The 18,731-nt window shown below is 35.4% G+C and overlaps 1 protein-coding gene across 2 annotated transcripts in view; it reads left to right on the top strand.

Annotated features, from left to right (window-relative positions):
• Window positions 1-18,731, top strand: part of LOC149771193 (cullin-1-like) — an 87,986-nt gene that overhangs the window by 12,223 nt on the left and 57,032 nt on the right. For both annotated transcript variants that reach the window (XM_089948746.1, XM_089948745.1), the window contains exons 5-9: window positions 1,411-1,552; window positions 1,894-2,057; window positions 4,702-4,864; window positions 11,992-12,122; window positions 14,081-14,188. In XM_089948746.1, the coding sequence (XP_089804872.1) occupies window positions 1,411-1,552; window positions 1,894-2,057; window positions 4,702-4,864; window positions 11,992-12,122; window positions 14,081-14,188 (708 nt within the window). The remainder of the gene's footprint in view (window positions 1-1,410; window positions 1,553-1,893; window positions 2,058-4,701; window positions 4,865-11,991; window positions 12,123-14,080; window positions 14,189-18,731) is intronic.

Genomic DNA, 18,731 nt, shown 5'->3' with positions numbered 1-18,731 from the left:
AAAATGCACCTGCAGTTCAGGGATCTGTGTTGTTTGTTCTACTGATTACTGTTAACAAACTTCACAGAACCAGATCTGCTAGCTCATCATGAGATGGCAGATCTGGGTCTGTGCAGTTTGCAGTTGGGCTCATCTAATAAGCAGGTAAATACGGGAAGTATAATATGCCAGATGATTATTTTACCAACAGGCTGATATGTAAAGAGGTTTGTCAGATGCAGCTTACTCTCGAGACAATGTCAACAGGTTTTATTAAAGTATATTTTTATACCTGTTTACACTTTGTTACCTAAATGTCAAGGTCAGAAAATATATTCGTAAAACACCAAGCTTGTACTTATGAATTGGTATGAAAGTACTATTGTAATTCATTATTTTTAAAAATTATTAGTAACAGTATTGACTGTAGCATTATTCCTCTCATTTTATTTAATTTCAACAGGATCACTTTCAATGGCTGCAGTGAATACATTTCGCTGTAATCTCTGATTTACAGATTTCTTCATTCCTGTGGTCAGACATGTCTACACACCTATAAAAGAGAGAGAATACCTAGTCCAACTTCAGAGAGAACAATGCTTTTAAATGCAATTTTGTATAAACTATATAATAGGATTTTATAAGAACAATAGATGTTGGGGTTTTATATATGGAAGATTAAAAATTATGTGTAAAAAAAACAGACCTCTGTATTTGAGCATTAACTCATTCAGCCCCAATCCCACTGTAGGCGTGATGAGGCTGTAACCTACTTCCAAGCTCTGCAGCAGATATAGCTCTACAATGATACCAAATAATCTGGACGTTCTAGTTGCACTACAAAATACAGAGGGAAAAACTAATTTGTTTTAACCTTTTTTTTTTTTTGACCCAAAATTTGCTCGTGGTTGGAATCGATTTTGTGTCAGATTTAAGTCAGACTGGTCTGAACTGCACACGGTTAGGTAAACCTTTGCAAAAACTAGGATAAGGTGGGTGTTTGGAATAAAGATTGGTCTCCATACGAAAATGATGGGTCCATTAAGCGAAAAAAAGAAAGAAAAGGACTCCAACTTTTACCCTTCTGCTCATGCTCAAGCAAAATAACCAGTGGAAAACGATGTTTTTAATACGACTCGGCATTAGACTAATGGAAAATCTGTTGAAAGTCTATGTATTAGGATGTATTCAGAAATAGCCCCCAAAATGTCTTTCCTACTCGCATTTCAGGCGAAGACGACAAAAACCTCCAGGGGAGAATGAGTTAAGTTGGTTATTTCTGCTGTATTGTTAATTGTGCCATATAGATAGCACCTGTTCATAAAAATGTTTATAAAGCCATTAAAATTGTATATATATTTCACATGTATATAAGGATACTTGTACACCATTGTGTCCTTTATAGACAGATTTTACTGTGTATACTTTCAGCTGGCCCTGATTACATGGAAGGACCATATGTTCAAGCCACTGAACAAACAGGTGACTAATGCAGTGCTCAAATTGATCGAGAGGGAAAGGAATGGAGAGACAATCAACACCAGGCTCGTTAGTGGTGTCATCAATTGTTACGGTAAGATTTGTGGGTTTTTTCCACTTAGCACACACATTACAAATATCAGGAAATCCACGCTGCTGTGGCAGGCATTAATCTGTCCATTCAGTGTCCATCATGGACCCAACAGTGGTCATTGTGGTGGACAGAGTTGCAGTAAGGCTCGTGTTGTATATTAAAAGGACCTTGATGAAATTTGAGTTTTACAACTTTCTGGCAATAGATGATGGAATTATGATCCCTGTTTGAACTTTGTCCATTATTTGCATTGAATTGGTGGTGGGTATTTATGGCAGATGGGCCTTCATTTCTTGTTTATTTTTTTATGTTAATATTGTCCATTAATTTGCTGTTTTCAGCTGCATTGGGATTGAATGAAGAAGACCCCACCGCCAAAGGACCCACACTGAGTGTATATAAAGAGAACTTTGAACAGCCCTTTCTCGAGGATACAGAGAGATTTTACAAGAGGGAGAGCACAGAATTCTTGCGACAGAACCCTGTCACAGAGTATATGAAGAAGGTATGTTATTTATTTGAACATTTTGTATACGTGTCTGTGTGAATGTGTGTACATAAGTGTATGTGTTCAGGCTGTGAGTGTGTTCAGTTTTCTTTCACTCTTGAACTTTGAAGCCCTTTGAGACAAAGGGATATCATTTGGTACATCATCACTAGAAGGTGTTTGAATACCACTCTGAGAGCATCCGTCTCAGATGCGGGAGGTCATGGGTTCAACCCCAGGCCAAGTCATGTGGCCCTGAGTGGTCTAAAGCGCTATCCGTCACAGATCACTGCCATCTCACCTCTGTCTACGTGGGTTCGAGTCTCGGGTTCTGCCAGTGTGGATATGTGAGAAAGCTTGCCAGTAGCTTCTCGTGGGTTGGTGGTTCTTTCCGGGTTTTTTCCCCTGGTTCTTCCTCCACCATTAATACTGGCTGCCATGTATAGCCTATCTTGTGCTGAAAATGGCATTAAACCCTATAACAACAACAACCAGACCAAGTCATACCAAGGTCTCATAAAAATGGTACTAAATGCTGCCTTGCTCAGTTAAGACAATAGTGCTAGGACTTGTCAGCCAGGTATCAGGTTAATGTGACTGGGTGAGACATGGTGCTACATGTATGCGGCATGATGCCCCACTGTAAACTACCGCACTGCAGAAATCATAGCAGTATGACTAAAATTGCTAAAGCTACATTATAAATCTAAATCACACACACAGAGGTTGCATGCATTGCATTTAGGAATAGTTACAAGAGGGGTATATGTATAAGAAAAGGGAAGGCCTTAAGCTGTCAAGTGGTAGAATTACATATAGTCATTTTGTTTTCTTTTCAAATAATTTTTTTCTGTCTCGCAGGAAAGTAATGAAAGTATCCCATCATGTTGATTGTTGCTAATCACAGTTTTGGGGTTGCACATAGTTCTTCACCTTGCAAATAAATGCAAACCAGATTTTAAAAAAATACAACTTATGACAGTAGTTTGCATTGATTGCAACAGAACAAGTTATAAATAAAATAGCAACATACGGCTTATGGATTAAAATGAATAAATTGTCATAGACCAGAAAAGTTTATGGAATGACCCATCATCTGCCCATGCAGTAGCACAGGATTTATTATTTCTATTCCACCTAAACTACTTGGAGGCTTTACACACACATTCATCCTATTGTCTTGGTTCCAATGAAAATTTTGCTGCTCACATGTCCAGTATGGATTGATCATCTTAAGTACTATTCCTGTCTGAATTGACATACTAACACTAGCTGTTACTAAAAATATTGCTGACAGTGTCTAGCTGGATGCAAATGGTGCTAGTCTGGTCTCTATTATTCTCACAACAATGGCCATCTTGAAAATCTTGTTGTCGAATTCTTAAAGAAGGCTGGTCACTTTGGTATTGTCCTTTCACTGCTTGCAATGTCTGATTGGTCCTGAATCGAACTGGGATGAATTTGATATCCATTATGGCCATTGTGGCAGCCATCTTGAAAATCATGTTATTGTTATTCCTTCAAAATGCAAGATCTTATGAACATAGGGTTTTCACCTGAAGACTTTGTTTCCGTGGTTATTCTGAAATTAAAATATTGCAGATCTGATGTACAGTATCACCAGTATGGATGCCACCTTGAAAATCTTGTTAGTGCTTTTGATTTTGACACAGTGCTTTCATGAGAATAGATCTTGTGGTATTATCTTGGTACTTAAAGGAAAAGATGCAAACTGCCCCTCGATTTGGCCACTGTGGTGGCCATCTTGAAAATATCTATTCCTTCAAAATGGATGACTATAGCAACATGGGCTTTTAATAATATTCTCATGATAACAGATCAGCCAGAATGAAAATGGTGCCAATCATACTACACCCAGTATTGCTGTCATGACTGTCATGAAAATATTGCCATTGCTAATTGCCCTGAATATATTGTAATTTTGATGTGATGTTTTCAGTTTTAATGATGTCTATTTATTCCTGAATGAAAATGGGACAACCTGACAACATGAACAAAGATTTATCTTGAAGTTCTGGAATATTTTTGTACAATTTCAAAAATGACAAACAAAGTTGCCTTGAAAAAACAAACAGTAAGCGCAAATGGATATGTAGAGCTTTAGGTCATGTAAATATGGAAATAAAAGCTGGGGGCAAATTCAGTTTTCTTGGATGTCAGTTGCAATAATTGTTATCCCTTTGCCAATTAAGTCCGTCAATTACAAAATTAAATCTGATTGTCAACGATTGACCATAATGTTCAGTCTCAGACATGATTTATCCATATTAGACTTGATTCAGTAGCATGTTAACAGGGTAAGAACACTCAAGTGGAGACCCAGCCTTTTAAATAGCAGCTTTAGTTATGTGGCAGATATAACAAGAAGTCATACTGAGAAGGGCCTGGGATATTATTTGTGAATAACCCCTCCCCCCCATCCATCCATGGTTGAGAAGAAGTGGATGAGATTGTTCATGTAAACATTAGCTTGTGTGTTTGGGATAGAATGTCTCTGTAATCAACAGAAGTGTTGAATATTCTTGACCAATAGAAACAACTAATTTTGGAAATTAATATCCTACCATTTTTTTTTTAAATAAGGTACAGACTGATTGTTTCACATAATGCAATGAAAGTTTATTTCATTTTTTTTTTACAGGCAGAGGCAAGGTTGATGGAAGAGCAAAGACGAGTTCAAGTATACCTGCATGAAAGTACACAGGATGTTCTAGCACGCAAATGCGAGAAAAATCTTATCGAACAGCATCTAGAAATATTCCACTATGAGTTTCAGAATTTGCTGGACGCTGATAAAAATGAAGGTAATGCTGTGTGTAAAGCCAGCCAAAGTGTAAATTGTCTTAGAGAAGTAGGAATGAAGTAAAACAAAAATATTTTTTCCACTTGTATGCCTCAAGTTTTACAGTATAAATTGACAGATGATTTTATTGACAGAATTATTGGTTTAACAGTATAAATTGACAGATGATTTTATTGACAGAATTATTGGTTTAACAGTATAAATTGACAGATGATTTTATTGACAGAATTATTGGTTTAACAGTATAAATTGACAGATGATTTTATTGACAGAATTATTGCTACTCTGAAATCTGTTTAATGCTAATTTGCCTTCAGATACATATTACCGATTTGTAATAGTAAATTTGGAGAACATCTATGCAGATCCATCCGTCCCAAGCAATACAGGTTTTTTTTTTGTGATCCCACACCTTTAACATCAAAGGTGCTTGTTTACAAGTCTCTTCTCTGGGCAGTTCGACAATGACTTAGGAAGACTCAATCTTCCACGCCTCCATTGAAGACATCTTCAAGCTTTTTCTGCCTTAGATAAATGTCTCACATACAAAATTCTGGCAAAGTTCATGACAGCTTAGCAACCCCAGTCAAAATTACAATCATCATATTTGCATTTTAAAAACTGATTCGTACAGAGCTCATTCAGACCTTTTCAGAAGTTTTAATTTTTGAAACATGTTGATTAGTTCAGAAGACATGACTATTTGAATATTGGCGAAAATTGGTTTTTCAGTGAATTTTTGCCATATTTAAATGCATGTTTAATTCTTTTAAGTCACAGACCCAACACGTTTAATGAAATAAGTATTTCCATCATAACTTTTGATTTGACAAGATATCTCCATGAAACTTCAGTGTCATTCAGATTTCGTTTTCTTTTATTTGGTGGCGGTTTACTCAATTGGTCCAAGATTTCATTGCACACACATTTTTGGTGTTCATTATGTTTAAGACGCAAGTATTTTCCACCATGGCCTGCACTCTTCCGCATAGTTTTCTGTTTCATTATCAATTTGTATGCCAACATTTTTTAGAGCTGTAGGTAATACATGGCAACTGAACTTCATTGCTTTGACACACTGACTCTTTTTCATTTCAGCATTTGTTTTCTGTCGCATGATATGAATTTTTTATTGGCACCATTGTCTTGAATTCCTTTTCTAGAAGTTCATTAATGCTTTTTACACCTGGTACATTTTTTTTCTTCTGGTCAAGTACACTATTAACTCTGTTGGAAAGAGTTGATGGGTTAAGTGAATGACACCCATCATTAAGTACTGTTAGGATGTCGCAAAATTCAGCATTTGTTTGATTATTTTTCTTATAAAATTTAAAAATTTCAATCACAATTCCATTTGACAGTTTGTCAATTTTTTAAAAAGATTTGGAAGATATTGAATCAACACTTATTCCTGCTTTTTGGCAGTAAGGACCAGGAAGATCCATACTCTAATATTTCTACACTGAAAATGAACAAAAAAGTATTTTAGGTACAGTTTTAAAAAAATTATATTTCATCATCTAAAATTGCAGAGCAGTACTTCATCAACATTGATCTGTAAATCACGTTTTCGTACTCTATTCGTACCACCAATCTTTGCGAGTTATTTGGGTACATATTGTTTACAGAGATTTCATTTTATTATGAAAATGTTTAAACATCATTTGCGTGCAATAATTTGGCATTAATCTGTATTTAGATGCAAGTTTTGAAGAAGAAAAGTAAACTAAAGTAATTCGAGAGTAAATCTGTCAGATCTCCATGTACATGTCAACATGAGGATGATCATTTATACGATAAAATTTATGTTATATTTCACAAAATATTTAGTAAATAATTAAATAAATATACAAAAGAATTACTTACCGATACAAAACATTCTAACAGTGTACATAAATCACAGCATTTGTCTTGTGATCGCTGATTATTCACATCAGTGTTGTTTATTGCAAAACCAATATGGCGACTTCACCCATGTGTCATATGGGGGTCAACTTGGTGAAAGTGATAATTTCTAAATTAAACGAGTGTACTTAAATATGTTTTCCCAAAAACAAATTTGGTATCGGAAGAAAGATTGGAATGTGTATTTTAGAACGGTATATTGAAAATTGAAATATAACGTTCATGAGTTGGGAAAAAATTAGCAAGACTTTAGGGACTATTTTCTCAGCACAGGGTCATCATACGCAAATTTTCAAAACACCATTGGAAACGTCATTCATTTCCCATTCAGTTGACAAATACGTCATTACTATTTGTGAAGTTCTAATGATCCACATTTGCAAAACAAACACACACAGCGTGCACACAGGAAATAGCAATTAACTGAGATAACTGATTCATACTTACATGACCATATGGTTAATAAAACGTAGATATTAATAAAATTTATATGCTTTTGTAGATTATTTAAAACCCTTTTAGATCAAGTTCGTTCATAAATATGTTATTATCAGTATTGATTTTAATACAAATTAAGCGCACACAGTATAAGAAAAAGTCTATTTTAAATAGATATGTTCGTGGAAAATATATTATTTAATGAAAACAAAGTTTAAATATTATGTGATAGGAGATTTAGCCTAAATACACTGGACAACAAATTTTTACAAAAGTCATGTTACTGAAATAAAATTAGTCAATTCTTATCAATTTTTATGTGCTGAACACGAATATGACAGTCAAATTGCAAAATTGGCTCTAGTTTTTTTGTAATCTGCAAGAAATTAATGTTTACATAACGAAATGCATTCCAATAGTAAAAGGTCAACTGTAATAGCCTACCTATAAAAAATCAAGTCATTGACTACATCTTAGATTTCTTCGCCTGTCTCTTGTACAGCTGTTCGGGAGCATCTCTGAAGAGTGTCCAGCAGTAGTCAGCCAGCATTGTAGTTGACCATTTTACCTGGTATCTTTGTTCCATTGTTGCGATATCTTGATGAAAACGTTCGCCGTGTTCATCACTAACAATACCACAGTTGCTAGGAAAGAAATCCAAATGGGAATGAAGGAAGTGAATCTTTAGAGACATATTGCAGCCAAGTTTCTTATACTTCATCAACATGTCTTCTACTAGTTCCTTATAGTTTTCTGCCCTAACATTTCCGAGGAAGTTTGTAGAAACTAGGCGAAAAGCATTCCATGCTTGTTTCGCGTCACCTTCCAGCAAGTTGTTGAACCGGTCATCTTTGAAAAGCTCTCGAATCTGAGGACCCACAAAAACTCCCTCTTTAATCTTTGCTTCGCTGAGTCGAGGGAATTTTTCATGCAGGTATCGGAATGCTGGCAAAGTCCGGTCAATGGCTTTCACGAAGTTCTTCATCAAACCTAGTTTGATGTGAAGGGGTGGTAGCAAGATTTTCTGAGCCTCAACCAGAGCTGGGTGTTGGATATTCTTCTCTCCAATGGCTACATTCTGCCTGTGAGTCCATTCCTTCCTCATGTAGTGCATTTCCCTTGCTCGGCTATCCCACTCGCATAAGAAACACATGTATTTTGTATATCCTTGCTGCAGTCCCATTAAAAGGGCAACTACCTTCAAATCACCACAGAGGTGCCAGCTGTACTTGTTATACTCAATGGAATTCAGTAGCTGCCTTAAGTTATCGTATGTCTCTTTCATGTGGACAGCATACGCTACTGGAATAGATGGAAGAATGTTTCCATTGTGCAAAAGCACAGCCTTGAGACTCAGTTTCGAAGAGTCCACAAATAGTCTCCATTCTTGTGGGTCATGAGTGATTTTTAAAGCATTCATGAGGCCCTCAATATCGGAACAGAATATCAGATTACTTTCCTTTCTGAAGAAAGGCTCCAATTGCTGGTGGCGCTTTCGATATGCAGTAATTGTGACATCTTCTTCTAGAAGATTCCATTGTTGGAGTCTTGATCCTAGCAATTCTGCCTTGTTCTTTGATAAGTCCAAATCACGAATCAGGTCATTTAGTTCTTCCTGTGTTATTCTGTGTGGGGTTGATGATGCACCACAGTGAAAATCTGGATCACTGCATGCTGATGGACCAGAAGAACAGGTCGACTCACCTTTGTCTTCGTCAGATGAATCAAGAGAATATTCTGCTGGAGGTTCTGGAATAGGAAGTCCCTCACCATGTGGAACTGGTCTCAATGCAGACGGAATGTTTGGGTAGACTATTCTCGACTTCTTTCGCTTCGTTATTCCGCCGGAAAGAGGAGGAACCAAGCAGAAGTAACAGTCATTTAGGTGGTTGCTTGGCTCTCTCCACACCATTGGGACTGCAAACGGCATTGATGACCTTTTGCAATTCAACCACTGTGAAAGCTGTGTTGTACATGTAGCACAGCATATATGCGGAGCCCAAGGCTTGTCTTGGTCACCAACCTTGCATCCGAAGTAAAGATGATATGCCTTCTTCACTTGAGAATTGATACTTTTCTTCTGGTTGGCAAATGTCACTTCCCCACAAATATAGCAAAAATTGTCCGCGGTATTAACACACTTTCGAGGCATTACTGTTCTTTATTGTATGTAAATGGATAAAATAATAAGTTTTATGTAACAGTAGCTTGAACTGTCTCGCACAACGTCTAAAATATTTTAAATGCTGAACCTATCTGATTGGGCTTTATATAGTACACTGCTTACGTCAGCTTCAGCAGCCGCCTGGCATTAGTATAATAGGCCTACACATGTATAGTACACTGCTGACGTCAACTTACTTCAGCAGCCGCATGGCATTAGTATTGCATTGCATCAGAAAATGATGCAATCAACTGTGGATGATGTGAGCATGATGGTATTATGCAATGTTACATCATTATTCCGGATGTTGCTGCAGTCCTACTGGAGAAATTTACACAGTGAAACATAGAAAATGAGGTATATGAATATCTTCAAAACGAGAGCCAATAAAAATTTTTCACGGTTATATTCGTGTTCGGCACACCAAAATACTACAGATTAGGGCCTTTTCAAGTCAGTAATGATTTCACTGTTGACCAGTGATATTAAATAATGTAGGTCAGAAACATGGGACAATAATAAGTTGTGGAATTCGAAAATATGCTGTACGGTCAAGGTTCTTTTCTGACATACCTTAATTAATTTTTGTGAAAATACGAAAAATATATGTAGTAGTGAAGCAAATGCTTTTTAACCAATGCATATCATTGCTACCAGTAGGTAGACAAATAATGAAATCATAAATGTACAGCCATATTGATGGATTTTTGCAACGGAGCTAGAAAGTGAGTAGTTATATTAAGAAAACCCCATTTCTAAAAATAGATGCGCTCATGGTGCAACACGTGTTCTTGGATGTGCTCAGATGGGGAAAAAAATGGTCCAGTTTAGTTATATATTGACTTTAATCTTTAGTGTATTGTCTACCAATAATTATGGTAATGTTTTATATGGAACAATGAAATCGGGACGAAGAGCATGGTTTGAAATCACTTGTATGCACATGTTGTAGGGGTTGTTTCAAAATATGCTTGAAATAGTTTTGACTGCAGTTTTACACAAAATGTTTATAAAATAAAATAATTAAGTGGTAGTTTACTAAGCATTTTTAACAACTTGCAATTACAAGACTGATCTTGTTACTGCTGTCAATTAAAATTAATTACAATGTACAGTTTCTGCTATGCCTTTTTAAGTCCTATGGCCAAAATACACTGCATATATATATATATATATATATATATATATATATATATATATATATATATATACTCATGTTTCTTGCTATGGTCACACTTTTCCCTGTTCTGTCCAAAAGGAGAAGTCACTTCTTAAAATTCAAGTCTAACTTGACCTCTGTTAATTAGCCAAATTTGAGTACCTGTTGTCTGTAGAAGTTTTAAGTTATATATGTATACAAAACAGGAAATGATACCCAACAAAAAAATTCGACCATTGCTATTATAAGTATAAGCTAAAGTTATGTTGATTTACATCTAAAAGAGTGCAAACTTCTTCATGCTGCTGTTTTTCCTTTCCATGGAGTTCCAAATATTGGCATGTCATGGTTTGGTCCGGATCTGGGTTTCATATTAGACTCCATGGAGTATCTCAGGGAACCAGACTAACTGTATGGGATGGGGAGTATCTTAGATGTTTGTATCTGCCTATATTGTTCATGCATAATGCTTGGCTGATAAAGAATTTTCATTTCAATTTTACCATCTGAAAATGTGGTCAAAGAAAAAAGTATTAAAGATGAAGATGACAGTATAACATTGAATCAGTTAGCACCGAAATGTATAAAAGATTCTTCACATATTTTGTCATGCTTAGAAATATGCAGGAAAGGTGACCATTAAATTTATTGCACATTATGTCATGTCAGCTTGAACATTACCCAGTATGGACAAGATAATTGTTGCCTGTTTGTGAATTCCAGAAAACATCAAGATATATGTTGCATTGAAATCTATCTCAAAGTGATTGATCTTGATGGAATTCAGATCTGTAGTGTCAGAAACTAAGCTGGGGGATCATCATGGCCTAAATCTGTTTTATACACTTTTTAGTTGAGCATATTGTTGCATTTGTTCCATTAGAATTTATTCAGATGCATATTTTCCAATTTGACAATGACAGATAGTTATGTGTGTTAGAACAAAAACTGCTGCCATTTTGTTAGAACACTCTTAAGACAATGCAGGAAGACAGTGTGATGCCAATAGTCCCTTGCTTCTTGTGTAACAGTCCCTAGCATCATAAATAAATCCCTTGCATCTTAAGTAATAGTCCCTTGATTAAGTAATAGTCCCATGCATACGCATTTATCTGATGTGTGTCTCAGCAAGATGAAACATCAGAACATTTTTATTGTTAAAAAAGTGAATATAATTGACATCTGTTTCTGCTGTGAGTGGGGTGAGGCTGAATCTGAGGTAGTGGATGGTCTCCTGATACATTATGATAGTGTAGATGTTCTTAAAATGAGCAGGACTAAATATTATTATTAGTTTTACAGAAGTGCAATGTAAAAAATTCTTGTGAGAAATATTAGAGAAAACTAAAAGTAGTTTTAGACATCAATATTATTTGTTCCAGTAAATATCTGAACTTACTGTTATGAGACTAGTTAACAGTAAGTTGTTAAGTCTATAATGTTATTCCTTGTCTTTTCTTAGATCTGGGCCGGATGTATCAGCTGGTATCCAGAATTCAGGATGGCCTAGGACAGCTGAAATCACTGTTGGAAACTCACATCAATAATCAAGGGCAGGCCGCTATTGAGAAATGTGGAGAATCTGCTCTTAATGTAATTTTTAAAAAAAAATTATTTATCTTCTTCCCAATATAAAGTTCTAAAGGCCATGGTTTAAACAGTATTTTTTAGATTCATTTTCTTAGAAAACCACAGCCATCATTTCATGTTCTTTGTTCATATATACAAAATTATTGTAGAATTATTTTCACGTTCTCATTCAATATAAGAGCCTACAGAAAAGAATTAAAATAACTTAGTGTATTCATAAAAAGTGTTATGGGTGTTTCTTTTAAATTTCTCTAAACTCTCTCCACCATCCTCTTATTTTCATTTTGATCATTTTAGCGTCACCATTCTGGTGGCATAAGTTGTTAGAGTATCCACCTCAAATGCAGGAGGTCATGTGTTCAAACCCTAGCTAAGTCATACCAAAGACTTTCAAAAGAATGGTACTAGCAGCTGCCTCACTTTTTGCTCAGCATTAAGATGTTAGTGTTAGGACTGGTCAGCCTGGTGTGAGGATAATATGACTGGGTGGGACATGGTGCTATATGTCTGCAGCATGATGTCCCATTACTAGACATCACTATAAACTGCCTCACTGCTGATATCATTCCAATATTACTACAGATGTTAAAGGTTAAAAACATTAAAAAAAACACAAGCCATTTATTTAGATTATTAGCAGCAGTGACGATTCTAATTTTTTTGTGCATTCTCATGATTGGTTGACCGCTCCAGTGGCTTAAGTGGTTAGAGCTTCCACCTAGGATGCTGGAGGTCGCAGGTTCAAATCCTGGCTGAGTCATACCAAAGACTTATAAATGAAGGTACAAACAGCTGCCTCACTAGGCGTTCATTATTAAGAGGTTAGTGTTAGGAAAGGTTGGCCTGGTATCAGGATAATATGTCTGGGTAAGGCATCTTAGTGATATGACTGATTTTTTTTTAAAGCTATGTTAAAAATCCAAATCTCACACGCGTCATCTTGTATGGCCAAAATGTATCACTTCCAGTACTATGATCAGCTTCTGAGGTAAAGCTTCTATTGTCATACTGATAACTTCTGTTTAGTCTTTCCCATGACCCCTTAAATACATAGTACTTGCACTTGTACTAAAACATTGGGGGCCCCGAGTGGTCTAAAGCGCTCTCCGTTATGGATCACTGCCATCTCACCTCTGTCTTCGCCGGTTCGAGTCTCGAATTCAGCCGGCATGTGTATGTGAGAAAGCTTGCCGGTAGCTTCTCGTGGGTTGGTGGTTCTTTCACAGGTTTTTCCTCCACCATTAATACTGGCTGCCATGTATAGTCAGTTGTGTGCTGAAAATGGCGTTAAACCCAACAACAACAACTAAAACATTAGTTTGGTTTTGCTTGGTGCTTTATGGCACAGCTTTCATTTTTGCTGCCAAGGCAGTTAGAGTAAAGTGCCTTGCCCAAGGACACACCACAGCAGCCGACCCAGGCTGGTCCGATGGTAGAATTGGAACCCACACCCTTTCGGTTGTGAGTCCAGCACGCCAACCACTAAGACCACTGCAGCTCCCTCAGCACTTGAGTATATATCACTTGACTTAACTAAAGTATTCAGCTTAAAAAAAAGTTTGTATTCTTTAATTATTTAATTCACTTAGAGATCCTTGAGTGCACCAAGTAATCTAAACCAAGGAGTAGCAGGCTACAAAATCACAGTGAGAAAATAAAGCCTAAAGATTTATTGGACTTACATAATGGTCTGGACACAGCTTAAGATTGTAAGCAACATAATATTTTGTGTTTTTTTACGATTTTGCTTATGTTTATATGCATCCTTTCAGAGTTTCATATCCTAAAAGGCTAGGTGGTGCAGATTAGAGAAAACTCTAGACAGTATTAAATCTCCTATGTAGTTTCAGTTAGTTGGGCTCCATTTGTTACATGTAAATAGTAAGATGCTGTGCCAAAACAAGTTTACTTTTTTTGTCTTCAAGTATAATTCTTTCATTTTTAATTATTACTTGTTCCAGGATCCCAAGATCTATGTTCAGACAATCCTAGATGTTCACAAGAAGTACCATGCCTTAGTGATGACTGCATTTAGCAATGACTCAGGATTTGTGGCAGCTTTGGACAAGGTATTGTTTTACAGTGTTTGAGCTGTAGGCAAGTTATTGTATTGCAGAGTGTTAGAGCTAGTTTGCATGAAATCTTTTAATCATTGGCCCATTTATGATTTCCTATCAGGCATGGTTGGATTGTTTGGTTCAAGTTGTTTTATATTAGAGCAAGATAAACAAGTTGCCATGTTTACTATATTTGTTGGAACACCACATTTGTTTGGACACCATAAATTAATTTTTTAAAGTAATTATTTGTGCATACTATGTTCTGGGACAATTTTTTCAAGTTATAAGTTACATGTTGGAAAATGCAGTCTAACTGAAATTTTATTTAAAATATATAAAACGCTGTACATGAGATAAAACTCTTTAATCTATTGCATCATCAATTCATCCCTTCTCCAGCACATGTTCGATCCTTTTCTCAGTGCATGAATATTTTTAATAGCTTTCTCATGCACTGAAAAATTATTGTTGGAGACAACACATCTTGAGAAGTGAAAATTGAAAGGACTAAAGTCAAGACTTTTATTAAAATCTGTACCATTCTTGCTAATTCTCACACTGTTAACCCCCATCTTATCAACAGTCCGTCTAAGAATGAGATCACAGTTGAATTTCACTTTAAAAACTGTTCCATTGTTTCAATTTATTTTCTAAATTTCCATGAGTACCGGTGAAAAGGAACTAAAGTTAGCTTCCAAGTGTCGACTGACATTTTATATTCTGTTAATAAAAATTGTCAGACTTAAAAGAATCCAAGGTCAGCTTGCTTTGTAATAGACGAACTTTGTTTTGATATCCTTTGAACAAAAAAAATTGGCTTAAAAGTATCCAAAGTCCACTTCTGAGGTCGGCTTGCTTTGTAATAATAATAACCATTTTCTTTGATATCCTGTCAGTAAGTTCAAATAATGAGTTTATTGCTCACTGCCATTTGTGTATATTCACCTCCAGGGCTTCTATTTGCTTGGCATCTGTAGTCATAATTAATACAAACAGGCATTGATGTCTACAGGGTAAATAGTATACACAGCAAGAACTTCCATTATTAATACTTTTTGTAAGATATACTTGCGAAAAGATTGTCATTTGCATTCAAGTGAATGAATATTCAAATGATTTTTATTTGCGAAATACTGTCATACAATTGAACTGGATATAATACAGTCTTGGTTATTTTGCACCTAACACTGTCATGCATGAATGGCAGATGCCTGCAAGCAATTGGTTGATTATTTTTTTCTCATTTGGGATTTTGTTGGATACAGTTTTCAGTCAGACAGGGTTCCCACTCTACCAGGAAATCGAGGAAAAAGTTGGGTGAAATTATAGCTTTTTTACTGACCGTGAAAAGTCCTTGAATTTTGCAAATATTGAAAGTCATGAATTTTCCTCCACAACTTGACACCTGAAACAATTACATAATTGAGTTGTAACTGAACTGTTCATGAGTTAAATTTAACGAGTTCTAACCAGAATATTAGAAGGTTGCAATATGGATCATTTGGCTGCTTGCCATAAATATATTTGTTGAGACAATCCAAACGCTCAGTGGATTAGATTCGTCTAGTAGACTTTTTGTTTCATAGACAGCTCATTATACATATTTATATATATATGAAAACCAGTCTAGCATCACAAGAGGCCAACATGGTGGCATTAAAGTAGAGCCGATTTGTGGATGGGCTAGCAAACTTAAATCGAGTTATACCTGAAATTGATATGAAGATTATTTATTTTCTCAGAAATTGCAAAATCGTTAAATCATTATGTGTTTAATGTGCTGAAAGATGATAAAACTAATGCGTTGATGAAATTTGAGCTGGTACTAGCGATTTTGATTGATATACACACGAGCACACAAAATTCTCACAACCATCATTTTGAAATATTGTAGAAAAAATTATTAAATGAAAGTCGTATACCAGTTGTAATAAAAATACAAAAAGAAAAGAGCACACAATTCTATATATTTGTTCCAAGACCAACTTCCAGAGTTTTGTTGTATGTGACTACCACGTTGACGTGCTCTCTCGCGCAGAGAGCGTACAAAGCCGGGATTGCTCTGAATCCCACACTCCATCCTAAATGTCCAAATGTGAAAAATGGGGTTGGAATATTTGGAGGAAACCCAGATTAGAAATTTTTTGAATCTCTAAGCTGAACTTGGTGTGAAACTATTACACAGTGACATGTAGCTTGAATCATTGGTTTCATTACTAAAATAGAACACGGGAGAAATGGGAAATTGTTGTCCCTTTTATTATATATTAAGAAATGATAAGAGCCCATGTATCAATACAGGTTTGGGGACTTGTTTATTAAACTACAAATTCAGTCCTTGTTTATACAACAATATATAATTTTGAAGGTCTTTTGTCAAAATTTAAATCAGCCCCTTTGTAAATGTCTTTAAATGATGGAATTTGTAATCGTATTGTCTTAAGGAGTTTAGGATGGTTGAAAAATCTTGTTTGAGATTTTATTTGTACACATAAATTCAGGGTTAAACTTTCGTTACAAGATAAGATTCTAATACTTTGCATTTATTGGGTTTTTTTTCATACTCTGATAGGAAATGCTTACTTTGTGTAACATGAACGTATATTGCTCTAGAATTCTTTAGAATTAAAGGTTTGAAAGGAAACAAAACAACTTATGCTGATTATATTTTTTTCACGCAGCAATATAATGCAGGTCAGCAAAGTAAAGTTAGAATTTGTACATTGAAATTGCTTTAAATGCCAAGTTATGGGAATATAGTCAGATATGTTTTGCATGACTTATTTTGTGGTTTTGTACATGATCATCGTTTCTGACATACGTTTTGGAGAGTCTTGAAGGAGAAGCATCTTCAGATTTGGAAAAGGCGTGTTGTATAATCTGGAAATTTATATTTAGAAAAGCGTTATATAATCCAAGATGTTCTTTAATTCCATTCAGTAATGGTCATATGTGAAAAAAACTGGAAAAGACCTGGAAATTTATATTTAAAAAAGCGTTGGAACCATAGTCCAATAACATTTTTAAACCTTTGAGTACAACCAAACACAGTTTGTTTCTCTATGTTCATTGGACATTATGTCTTTTGTTATCTGTCATAAGCAATATACGTTCTAGTATGGATGCCTACACTGCATAAATGAAGTTCATGGATATATTTTATTCTTTAATACTCACGATGAAAAAAGGAATAAAATGATAATCATACAAGGTTTTTTTATTTTATTTTGTTATCAAATAAGCATTTTCTTTTTCTGTTGTATTGCAACGTGTAGTAGGGGGATGCAAATTCAGCACAGATTTATTTTATTCCTAAAGTCTTTGGACATATGACTTAAGTGAAAATAAGTTTCACCATAAGTTCTGGGACAGGGAAAAAAATGATTATTTTATCATATCCCAATATACATGGTAGTTTGTGCTGAGGCAGATTAAAGTACCCTGCCCATGGACACAATGCAGTATTCTATCTGGGATGAACCAGTGGTAGGATTCAAGCAAGCATTCTTTCATGGTGATTTGCAATATTTTTTAATGTAAATTCTCAGAGTTGTAAAGTAGTGATGCGCAAGAACTCCCTTAATGTTAAATCAAAAGAAGTTTTTTAAAATTTACATCACTACTTAGGTGAAGGAGGATGGCAACAAAAGTTTCAACGCAAATTCACCACAAGGTCAAGCTGGTCCTGAATGAAAGTGGTGTGGCCAAGATATCCAATATGCCTGCTACAATAGCCATCTTGAAAATATATGTTGTTGCTACCCATCCTAAATGAATGGTGTTATGAACATGGGATTTACCACTTATGTCCTAAAAGAAAACATTGCTGATCTGAAGTCTCTTTGAGGGACTAGTGTTTTCTGAATTTCTGTTCATGACAGATCATTAAACTCTGTATTTCTGTTTAAAACCATGCCCTTACCACAGAGAATGGTGAATGTGACCTACATTTCACATTTTACTGGCTTAGGTCAAGTCTTGGCATTTAGATCATGACCAACTCGATTTTTTTTGCACCCTGTGTATATACTGTTGTCTAAATTCATTAAACTTGGTGAGGGGATGAATCTTAATGAACATTACTAGATATGCCCATTATCCCGAACTTGACATGAATGTCCCGAGGTGCCGAGCCTGTTCATGACTCACACCGCCATATACAAAAATCAAGATTTTTTCATTTTAAAAAAATAAACTGAAAGAAAAATTTGGTGGAAGATGAAGCCATATGCAACTATTTGCAGCCCTTTCAGTTTTTCCCGGTAATTTGTAACATATCAGTTTCTGGCACACAACTAGAGTTATTTTTGGTCCTTTTCTGTCTTTATGGTAATTTGCGATGTAAGACCAGTTTCTGGCGTATAACGTGCCATTATAATCAGAACGGTTTGTTTCTTTTCCGACCAATTTTTTCCAGTAATTTGTATCATATGATCTCATTCACACCATTATTCGGAAGGCTTCATTTTGCTTGTTGTTGTTTTCTTCATGATGTACTGTGTTGTTTATTTGTTTTCCTAAATTAGATTTCTACAATATTTGTGTTTTATAA

This window comes from Sinohyriopsis cumingii, unplaced genomic scaffold (genome assembly GCF_028554795.1).
Source record: "Sinohyriopsis cumingii isolate HCF-2022 unplaced genomic scaffold, ASM2855479v2 utg002062l, whole genome shotgun sequence".
NCBI classification, from domain to species: domain Eukaryota; kingdom Metazoa; phylum Mollusca; class Bivalvia; order Unionida; family Unionidae; genus Sinohyriopsis; species Sinohyriopsis cumingii.
Note: the sequence above shows the minus strand (reverse complement) of the source record. Positions and strands in the feature narration are given on the sequence as shown.